The sequence below is a fragment of the Rattus norvegicus genome, chromosome 2, assembly GCF_021556685.1.
Source record: "Rattus norvegicus strain SHRSP/BbbUtx chromosome 2, alternate assembly SHRSP_T2T, whole genome shotgun sequence".
Taxonomy (NCBI): Eukaryota; Metazoa; Chordata; class Mammalia; order Rodentia; family Muridae; genus Rattus; species Rattus norvegicus.
In genome coordinates, this window is record NC_141535.1 from 58,675,148 (window position 1) to 58,687,165 (window position 12,018).

General features: G+C 41.9%; 1 protein-coding gene across 2 annotated transcripts in view; it reads right to left on the reverse strand.

Moving 5' to 3' along the window:
• Positions 1-1,036: 1,036 nt before the first annotated feature.
• The window catches only part of Wdr70 (WD repeat domain 70), a 239,948-nt gene continuing 228,966 nt past the window's right edge, over positions 1,037-12,018 (reverse strand). For both annotated transcript variants that reach the window (XM_087618324.1, NM_001013909.1), the window contains exon 18: positions 1,037-1,231. In XM_087618324.1, coding sequence (XP_087474450.1) covers positions 1,144-1,231 — 88 coding nt within the window. In that variant the 3' untranslated portion in view covers positions 1,037-1,143. The remainder of the gene's footprint in view (positions 1,232-12,018) is intronic.

Here is a 12,018-nt window from a genome sequence, read left to right on the forward strand (position 1 = left end):
TGGCCACCACCACCCTCGGAAACTTTAGTAATAGAAGGGCCAGGTATGAACTTGCTAGAGTAGTTTTTTTTAAAGAGAAGATGAAGAACAGGTATATAGAACAAGTATATACTTTTGGCTTATAATTAATTTTATAATTATACAATTCACCAGAACAAATAAGAACAGGAGGGTAAAAGTCAAGAATTAAAATGTAATTGCCTAGTTGGGCTTACTTAACATGCAAAAATGGCCCATGTGTATGGGAAATCAGCCCACAAATTTTATTCTATTGACTCATTATTACTTTGGACAACATTTGTTTTCATTTTCTATTCACAAATACAACTTTTAGAATGATTCTTACTGTCGGCTATTTATTCAGTCCTTGTACTTTCAAAGCATTTCCCATGCCTTTCTAATTGACTATTGAACAAAAAAATAAGATAAAGTCATATTGCTAATCATATCTGAAAATAGTAAATATTTAGTATAGATTTACTGTATGCCAGGTGCTATGTCAAACCTCTACGTCAGCATTTGCTTTAGCTCTCACGACAAACCCATGGGGTAAGTATTCCTGCCATGAGGCGGAAGAGACCCAAAGGCCAACGCTCTGGCAGGACAGCCGCCTGACTTCAAAGCATGTTCCTCCAGCCCTCAGCATCGCAGGCTACTCTGAGACATAATCAGATGCATGCACTTTCCTAGCACAGCCTCGGTTCGGTTTGATCTCATCTAATTATTTACAGCCATGTAAACAAGGCTTGTGACACTGTACAGAAATATTAAGCTTTTCGATTCCCTATTTCCATATTATGTTCCTAGATCAGTTCAAGATAGACATACAGCACACTGTACATTTCCCGTCAGTGGGAATCTGTACAAGATCAGTAACTGTTAAACAAAGACTCAAAATACTGAAAATACTTACTCATAGCCAAGTCTGTTCTTTCTTTACATGGAGCACAATCTAATAATTGTAGTTAAGAAACATAAGAAAAAGCAGAATGAAGACTTACTGATCTTAAACAACTCAATGACAGAAAGGACAAAATCTGTTTGTAAAAATGTATGTTTATTTCATAAGCATTGGGGGCGGGGGAGAAAAAACACGGTATCCTATCCTGTTGGTCCATGCAAATAGCTCTTCAATGAGAGTCTTCAAATTTTACGTTTTTTCCATTCTGGTTCATTCTTTGACTCTTCGTCATCAGATTCCACTTGGGCAAACATGGTTTTTGGCTGAGTTCTAAAACAAAAGTTAAAAAGGAGAGGAAACAGTGAGTTGCTATTTCTTGTATTAGGCATTTGTCTCTTTGATCAAGCAGAAGCAAGTCTGGGGAACTGATTGCATCTCAATTATTAAATATAAATCACTAAACTTCTGGCAAAAGAAGCATAGTGAAAATTTAATTATGTTCAGGAAAAGAGCCAAATGTTTTTTGAAGGTTTTCCTTCTGTGGCAGACACCGTATGTTGTCCTTCCTTCATATGAAATGAAAATGAATCAATCCAGTGGACCCTCATGCATCACAACCTCCCTCGGTCGCTGAGGCAAAGTGTGACCATGTGGAAGGATACGCCATTTGGTCACCACACAAGACCCTACATGGCACTTACTTACACCTACCCGGGCTATCTTAGACTTAAGAAATGGGTGTGACTGTGGTGCAAATGGGAAAATCTGAGCTCACTCACGGTTTTCTTATCTGGCCAGTTTCAAATAATGACAAACATGCAGTGACTCATACCAGTACAAAACTTACAGTAAAACACATGGGCACAACTGATTGCTCTCCACAGATCACTGCACAGAGATGCCAAACATTTAGGACATACCACTGAACACAGTGGTGGCACTGCCATACAGTGTCACTGCTGAACACCACAGCAGTCATCAAGCGGAGCTTGTGGGAGGAGCTCCAGGGCTCTGCAAGCATTACCTAGCTCCATGATATTCCCATTTCTAATTCCAAAGAGACAATCCCACGGGAATGTCAAACGGTCATAATGTAGCCCCCCTTAGCTCAGGCTACTTCTGTCTCCACAACTATCTAGAGCCGAAGCTTGCCTCATACCAATCCATTTGGTTAACTCCTTATTACTTCAAGATACTGTTATGGCATCTGCACACAGGTCACAGGTCTAAAGATAGCTGCGGACTTTCATAGACCCCAATTACTAGAGGGCAGGACCATGGGCTTTCAAATGTGCCACAACCAAGCAATTTGGTGTTGGCTATATGTTACCTTCTAGCAAGGATACTGGCCCCTGAACAAAGCTACATAGGGACAAATGCGGAAGCTTAAAAGAACCTTTGAAATAAATATTTAACTCCTAAGGGGTGGGGTGTAGCTTCTAAGGCTGTCTGGGTGTAATCCACCAGAGGCCAGGTCACCACTGCCAACTGTGAGGAGACATAAGTACTGAGATATATTATTATTAGAGAAAACTGCTATGGCAGACCCCGAAAGAGCACCCAGAGCTACTTCACTGAAGGGTTTAGTTTCACTAAGTCCACTACTTCCAAAAGTACTTGTAGAAGGCTGGTGGTTCACCTGGTGGGGCAGAGAAAAATAACAGGCAGAGAGTCATGTAAAGAAGCAGGAGACAATGTTCTTACGGACAGAGACCGAAATGTTGGTTACACAAGTGTGTGTTTCTGCCAAAACTTGAAACGGTTACACTTTCTACTTTACTGTATGGAAACTGTGTCTCAAGAAAGTTGATGAGTGAACATAATCAAAACAGAGCAAAACATAGGAGAAGGCTCAGAACCAAGGGATGATGGGATATATAACAACACGAAACTTGGCACTGGAAGCTGAGAAGATAGCTCCAGGGGTAAAACTGCTTGCTACAAAACCATGAGATCTGAATTCAAATCCTTGGCACCATGCATGAACTGGACACAATTATGCAGATGCTATAACTCTAGCACCTGGTAAGTTAGGGGTGGGGGGTGGGGTTATAAGAGAATGACTGGGATTGCTGGCCGTCAGCCAAGTTCCAGGTTCTATGCCAGACTCTATGTCAAGGTAACAAGGTAGAGAGTGATAGGGCACCTGACATCTTCTAGCCTCTAAACATATATCTGCACAACTGCTCACACTCGTGCACACACATGTACACACTCATATACACACAGACACTCACAAAACATAAGCGTAGGAAGGGGGTTTGTTGGGAAGAAGGGTTCAGAGGAAACTGGAGGAGAAGAAGAGGTAACAGGGATGAAGATAACCAAAATACATTATATACACATAAGACGTCATCGAATAACAAACTAAAATACTTTAAAAATATTTTGTCAGATTCAACAAGTGTAGAAAGTGTTCCAAGGGCTTACTCTAGAGTCCTGCCTTTCCCTTGCTGGCTGGTGGACCCCAGTGGACAGATGCAAACCCTCCATCCTGCTCATGCAGGGGGGAGCAAGGAGAAGAGCAGCACTGCAACGAGGCGGAGGCATAACCATGTCTCCTTAACAAGAGGCGTGACTTACTCCAACTAGGAAGAGACGCTGCTCATCTGGAGAAGCTGAACGACAGACACCACTGAAGACGATAGAGCACACTGGGTTTTACCCTCAGGCCTGCCTTTAAGGAGTGGCCTTTATTCTGGAGAGTGAGGCATATGGAAGGCCCAGCTCACCAACAACCCATCTTGCCTCCAAACCCAAATTCTAAAAGAATAGTTCAGAACCTTTAATAAGAAAGAGCTCTTTGTTTTTTGCTATATAAAGACAAGGTTCTTTAAAAAGAATTTTTTCTCCAGCTAGCTCGTGGAACACCTATCACCGGATAGGTGTGCTTTGCAGAACACAGCAAGACAAGTATGGCTTTCAACCTGCAGCTGTCTTCAGGGCAACTCCTGCCTTTGAGTTCATTTCTACAAGTTCCTCTTTTTAAAAACTTTAACTCCACACATGAGGATGATCTTAATATTCAATTCAGGTCTATCTTGGGGCATTTTAAACAGATTTGATTTTTTTTTTTAAAGTCACCACTTGACCAAGACAATGAAGAACAGAGACGATTGGGCAATCACAAAGTTAAGACTAGAATGAGCAGATTTCTTCTCTAGGGAATGGCCTAATTTGCCCTTGGCACATGAAATCACTATAAAAACAAATCAACAATGACAAGGAAGAGCAATGTGAACATGCGGACGGACAAAGTATTAATACATTTGAAAGCAATTTAAAGTCAGTCTAGAAACCCCTGCTTTTGGAGCCAGGAGGAAACAATACGTCCTTTAAGTCTGCTAAGTGTGGATTCCTTTCCAAGCTGCTTAAAGAAGTGGAATTAGTAAACTGGTCTTAGCATAGCCTCCATCCTGTACGTCTATGAGAAAGTGTGGCAAGCCAAAGCATATGGACAATAAAAACACAGCAGCGATTCAGAGCTACATACATACATTATACAAAGGGCAAAGGAGACGTTCAAGAAAGCAATTATATTGCCCACCATTTCTTAAAAAGATTGATTATGTATGTATGTATGTATGTATGTATGTATGTATGTATGTATGAATGTATGTATACGTACGCACATGGGTGTTTTCCCTGTATGTGTGTCTGTGTACTATATGCATGCCTGGGGTCTGCAGATGCCAGGAGGGGACATTGGATGCCCTCGAACTAGGATTATAAGTGGTTTTGAGCCACCAGATGACTTGTAGGAATTGATCCGGGGTCCTCTAGAAGAGCAGCCAATGCTCTTAACCTCTGAGCCATCCTTGCAGCCCCTGATCCTCTAATTATTAATAGCCAGTTCCTCGAACTTCCAGACTCATGACAGATTCATCTCTCTTGCCCTAACTGAGAACAGATAAAGCGAAGGCTTAAAGAAATGAGAACACTGTAAATCCAGCAGGCTCTGGGGATACCATAGTTTCAAAGAAGAACTTGTTTAGTGAGTACTTCATTCAGACCAACTTCACCCACATCTGTTCTTGTCTTGGCTTATATCAGCCATCTTGATGTATTAACCTAAAAGTTTAACATATAGAAGGCTGATGTGAAACTTGCATCTTCCGGTTTGATTAACCCTTTTGAGTAAGAGATTTTCATCTGATTAATTTGGTATCAGCTCATTGGACTATCAAGGAAAAGTAAGTTTCAATATAATGACTACTGTCAACCACTAAATAGACTAATCAAAGGAATGCTTTTTGCTTTTTGTATTGCTCTGTCATGTTTCCAGTATATCCTACATGTCAATATGATATTGTGAAGCTAATATAGAAGCTTATGCAAATGTCCAACAAATCTATAAGTTATAATTTGGTGGTGCTCTGTGCTAAATTTTAAAAAAAAGTTAGTCTAAAACTTTTGTATCACTTATTTTTTAAATTATAATATAATTACATCATGCACCCTTCCCTTTCCTCCCTTCAAGCCCTTCAACACACCCTTCCTTGCTCCCTTTGAAGTTTATGGCCTCTTTTGTCATTAGTTCTTGTTACATGCATAAATGTACATGTATATGCTTCTAGATTTCTACCTGTCACCTGCCCAGGCTGCATGAGATTACTTGTACATGTTTTCAGGGCTGCCCACTCACTCAGCATTGGATAGCCAGTGGGGTGCTATTCTCAGGGAAGACTTTCTCCTGCTCTTAGTGTTCCGGAGTTGGTGGAGGCTCCTTTTGAGAGTTAGTATACAAAGGCTTTCACTGCCGCATCTGCGCCTGCGCCTGCGCCTGCGTCTGCGCAGTGTCACTGTACTTCGTTCTCTGTGGTCTCCTGCCCTGTGCTCCCACTCCCTCCGCTCTCTCTCCCCCAGAATAGCCCTCCTTCCTGCTTTCATGTCACGCTGGCCTAAGTTCTTCGGATTGTTTGTACAAAGTGAATTATGGCAAGCGCATACTCCAGCACGATGACAGGAATCCAAGGAAAGTGAGTGCCCCTCAGGGTTTCCATCCAAAGCAGCCAGTGAGAGCAAAGATCTATCCCCACCCACCACATCCTTCTAAAGGGCATTCAGGGAGCGCTGCCTGTGTCAGAGACTCAAAGTGTCAGGGGGACTTCTATTTACTTCTGACTAAGCTCTAGCCTATGTCTCCACAACTCCTGACACTCACAGCACAGTGAAGCCATCACAGTGCTTTTGGCTGCAATGGAAAGTCCACAGGTCACAGTCTCTCTAATTACGGGTGTGCTTCTGATGTGACTCATGTAAGAAGCAGAAAGCAAGCTCCTGGGTGATCGGAAGAAGATGAGGGGAAATCAGTTGTAACATTTAATCATGAGGATGTGAGTATAAACCACAAGATTTCTTGGCTTGGGGCCCATTGTTTATTATGAACGAAAACCTCAAAGCCAAAGCCAATAATAGCCATGACTGGACAATCTGACACACTTGTTAACCCTGTTAGCATGAACCCAGCCTGGCTGAACTCTGACCCAATCATCACAATTGCAGAATTATTACGATTAAATAAAAGGCTTGACCAAAAGATTCAGCTTGAAATGGCTGCTTCTGTCTATAACTACCTAACAAAAAGGAAGAAAGAAAGAAAGAAAGAAAGAAAGAAAGAAAGAAAGAAAGAAAGAAAGAAAGAAAAAGAATTTCCTATGGGAAATGAAGACATAACTAACATTTTGGGAAATAATCACTTCTTGAACTCATAGAGTACAGCATGCTATGTTTGAGAGTTAGGTGACTAGAAAAAGAGGAATTGTGAAACGTGGGTACTGAATACAAGAACGAAGGGCAAGCCCAGAAGAGTCCTGTAAGATCCCCATTGGCTCCTTTACTATCTAGTGGTAAAGAAGAAAGAACGCTGAGATGGGAAACCAACAAGCAGAGGTGGGCCAGGTCTCTGGAGAGCTCTTTCTAATGTCTTGGGCACACATTTCTAAGGACACGCACAGGGGTAGGAGGCTACTGTGCGGATAAGGCGAGCCACCTCAGGAAGGCAAGCATTGCACTTAGCAGGCTGCAGCAGAGCTGCAAGTACACTAAGGACTTCTGACTCTTAGTCTAGGGTTCCCACCACTAAGCCATGCTGGCTCACACAGACATCTTCTCAGTATCCCAATGGCTACTATTAGCTGCCCATGTGGAGAAACAACCACAGAGTGTAGAAGGCAGACCGTCTGTACTTACTCCTAAGTCTGCCACCTGCTACCTGTGGGGTACTGGTCAAGTTCACATTTCTATTTGCTGTCTACAAGGTGGGGACAGAAATACTGCTGACCTCGTGGGTTATGAGGGTTACTATGGTAAAACACACCAAGCCTTTTAACAAGTCTCTCACACTGCTAGTACCAAGGAGGGCCACCACTGTTTACATAACTGACGTTAGATAACAGGGCTCCTCACTTTGGACAATCGACACCTTTTCCAAAGTCCTAGGTATAATATACCCAGTAAAAGAATTCATGTGTTAAATACAAGACTGCAACATGCTGTTTTCAAATCCTGGGGAGATTCTTCTTCTATGGAAATGATTTGCTATGAGTCTTTTATAAATGAAGTTGTCTGGTCTTTAAGCATGAAGTTTCTTAAAGAGAAATAATTTACAATTATGAATAATTACTTTTGTATTATTTCCAAGCATTAGAGTGCAAAACTGTCACTTTAGGCATTTCTTAAAATGTAGAATGTCAGAGTCTATTAGTCTGGAACAGCCCTGGAAATTCACATTCCAGTCCTCTCCCCAATATCTGCCCCCAGCTGCCTACAAGACAGGCAGTTCACAAAACTAGTCTAAGAAATACTGTCCTCTACACAGGAACGTGGCGGGTAGTGACAACCAGCCAATATTTAAAAATATTTAGTGTATGGGAAAAAAAAAGATACTTTTCTCTTTTGCCTACAATGACTGCTTTTAATATGGCTTATGAACGCAATATAACTTTAAATGGACTCTTTGTGGGTGAAACCGATATTTTAATACATACACAATGCACATATCCACACATCTGTATTTCAAAAGATACGCACGGTGAAGCTAAGGTACTGAGCCAGCAATAATGGCAGCTCATGTGGCAAGGAGAACAGCCATGGCTGACAGAGCTGTCACCCTGGCAGGCAGCTGGCCGTGCTCCGAGTGAGCTCCCACACACATTATCCCTGTCTGATGTGTAAGCTAATAGCATTCTGGATCTACATCCTGCCCCTTCCCCAGCCAGCTCTCTTCCCTCCCTCCAGCAGCATCTCTGAACAAGAAACTGTAACCGAATCTGCCCGTGTGCGGCTGAACAAGAGTCCTCTGTAATCCTGTGTGTTTGAAAACTTTCATGGCTATTACATTGCTAGTGTCAGGACTGGAGTTTAGATCCTCAAGTGACTTGTGTAGTGTTCAGGCATCATTAGCACGCCAGGGAATATAGGTGAATATACGCTGTGTGTAGCAGGAAGACTTATGGAATGTATTTCTGATGATCAGCTTTTCCCTGTTCAGGCAAGACATAGTAAATACGCTCTCACTTCATCACTGACAGAAGTCAATCGCGGTGGAGAAAAACAACCAGACACACGTTCTCAGTTACAGTGACCTTTACGAAAAGATCCTTTTAAATATTAGCTTCCCTTCACACACTTTGCCACTTGGCAGTAAGCAGCATCCTGCAGCAGGTGAACACAGGATCTCAGCTAACACACTACATACCACAGACAGGCAATGCCTTCAACTTAGTTAGCAGGCAACAAGTATAAGGCATCAAACATGGGTGGAAGGACCAAGTGGGAAGAAAATGCAGCAGAAAGATCTATACCCAAAAGAGCACAGTGTTGGGGTCCAGGCACTGAGCTTAGGGCTAGCCTCAGGCCCTGGGGACTGCAAGCTCCAAGCAGCAGTCTTCTCACATGAGGAGCAGCATGGCAGCGCCTCCCTTCATACCCAGCACATTTGTTCAACTAAAAATAATCTACTTACAATAAAAAAAAAAAAAAAGCAATCTTTAGGTAGGTCAGTGAACACCGTCAGCTTCAATTAAGTCTATTTAAATAAACTTGAAAACCTGGGTGGATGACTGTCCAAGAAATATATTAATTATGAACCAGACTTAGAAAAGTCATAAAGTCTAGACAGACTGCAACAGGAGAGAATGGGACAGGCTGGGAGGGGATGGTGGATAAAGACATTACTCTCTGCTCTGCACTCCACGGAACAACCACACTTCAGCAGTTTTATAAGACAGATAAACATTTACAAAACCAGTCAGTTTTAAAAGTTAGTGTGTCAGGAAGCTGGATTAACAAGTAGGTGACACACTGCAGGAAGGCGGTGTCAGAGGTCCTCACATGTACATCAAAGGAGGAAAATCATGTCACCACCTCAATAGAGATAAAGCAATTTACAAAAGCAATTTTAGGGGCCAGTGAGATAGGTAGAACAGTCACCATAATAGCCTGACAACCTGAGTCTAAATGCTAGACTCCAGAGTGGAAGGGGAAAACCCACTCCCAAGATCTGTCCTCTGACTTCCTTCCACACAAGAGCCAAGACGTGAGTGCCCACAGTCACACACCGTGGCAATGATGATGACGACAAAGATGACATTGATGACAATTAAATAGTTTTTAAAATAATTTTAAAGTGGCTAAAGGAATGACCAGGATTCAGGACTTGACATGCTTGCCCCTGGCCTCTGCAGGCTGCTCTCTCTGTATGGGTATGTACTCCTTCTCAGAGTACCTGCACGCCCCACTCCTCCACTTCTGTCAGGTCGTTACTCCGACAACCACACCTAAAATAGCACCCGGGATCTGGAGAGATGGATGCCTCAGCAGCTAAGAGCACTTGCTGATCTTCCAGAGGACATGGGCTTGGTTCCTAGCACCCACATGGCAGCCGCCTACCATATGTAACTACAGTTCCAGAGGATCTGAAGCCCTCTTCTGGTCTCTGTGGGCAGTGCACACACATGGTGCCATAGATACACACACACAGACACACCACTCATGTATACAATAAAGAAAGGAATATCTCACAAAAGTACCACATGGCCCACCCTGGTTACTCCATGTCCCCTTTCCTTACTGAGTTTCCTTTGCGGTACTAACAGCTAACACTTACAGGTCCTGTGTTGTTTGCCACTGTATATTATAGCATAGGTCCATGAAGACTGCCGTGTCCCACATCGAGAACACTAGCTCAACAGACGAGGTTCTCATTAGCTGCTATTAAGTGAACGAACAAGAGAGAGCCATGGACTTTTCCTTAAGCTCTTATAGGCATATTCTCAAAAGTGTAACTTATATTTTATGGGAAAGAACATGATATTAAACACTATGAAGTTGCTGGTTGGATTTCTTCATATACAAAAAGGGAAAATTCACAGTTTACTAGAACCTTTTCTGCTAAAGCTCAAAGGGAGAAAAGTATGCTTACTCCCAATGATACAATTTACTATTGTTTTGGCAGGAAATAAAGGTATAAACATTAGAAAGGAGGAGGTCATCACCATTTACATAATTTTATACTTAGAGAGCCCAGAAATTTGAATAAAACTTATTTAAAATAATAAAATACAGTAAGAAGCTGGACACTAAGACACACAGCATTGTGTACATAGGATGCTAAGACATACAGCATTGTGTATACACAGGATACACTAAGACACACAGCATTGTGTACACAAGATACACTGAGACACACAGCATTGTGTGTACACAGGACACTAAGACACACAGCATTGTGTACACAGGATACACTAAGACACACAACATTGTGTGTACACAGGACTCACTAAGACACACAGCATTGTGTACATAGGATGCTAAGACATACAGCACTGTGTACACAGGATACACTAAGACACACAACATTGTGTGTACACAGGACGCTAAGACACACAGCATTGTGTGTATATAGGATTCACTAAGACACACAGCATTGTGTGTATAGGCACACGGCATTTCTACATAGAAAGGAATTAGTTTGGTAGACAATTATTCTACTTACAACAGCATCAGAAGATAAAGTAGGAACAAGCTTTAATGAGAATAAGATACTGATTGCAGAGGCTGATTAAAAGGTCTTTTGGAGGAAAACTGGTATGATCCAAACAAATTTGAAATTAATAGCGACTCTATTCATAGAATTATTATATCACAGGTAAATACATATGCTCAAAGGTACTGAGTTCAGTATTACTTATGAGAGATAAAGAGTAAAACAATGTAACGATCATTTAAGAGGATATTGTTTGAGAAAACTATAACTATGTAACACATGGGAATTAAATAGAAAGTAAAAGATGAAACTAGAGATACAATGGGTGGTCCCTGCCCAACCTCTAGATCTGTTCTAAATAAAAACAATGTGTAAAACATGCTGGATACCTGTCTTCATTTTTTTACTTTTTTATCATGTATTTTTGTGTGTGTGCATCATGCATGCCTGTCGTAACACACATGTAGATATCAGATGACAACATTGGGAGTCAGTTCTCTCCTTCCATTATATGGGTTCCATGGACTGAATGTGGGTTGTCAGGCTCGTCAGCAAGTGCTTTACCTGCTGGCCCATCTCCTAGCCCTATCCCTGTGCCTTTAAAACAGCGCAGATATCTAAACACGGACCTGTCGAGCGAACAGCATGCATTTAGCCTTTTAAACAGTACTGGTGTATGTGAGCTCACGATTCACACACAGCGCTTTCTAGGAGGATGAACGTCATAGTGTTAGCATCTCTGCACTGTAGAACGAAGGACCTGGGGTCTCCCATTTAGTACTTGCTGACTACCCTTCCCACATATGAATGTAATGCCTGAAAACTCAAACACAGAAGCTACACAGTGAACTGAACATGGCCCTTAGCAAAGTGCTGTTCTTAGATTTCAGAAGTGTAGTAGGTGATTCTATGGCCAAGCTCCTGCTCTAGGTTGTAGCAGCAAGCTGCTCTCCAGCAGGTTCTAAAAGTAGACTTCTTAGAACTTCATTTCCTCAGTGGTGAGGTAAGTCTTTGACATCTTCCTATGGATCACACTAATATGGTAGACATTAGTAATATTGATAATTACTCTTGTGTATGAATTTGGAACACTTGGTCATCAAAATGGTGATCATTATGTTCAGAATAT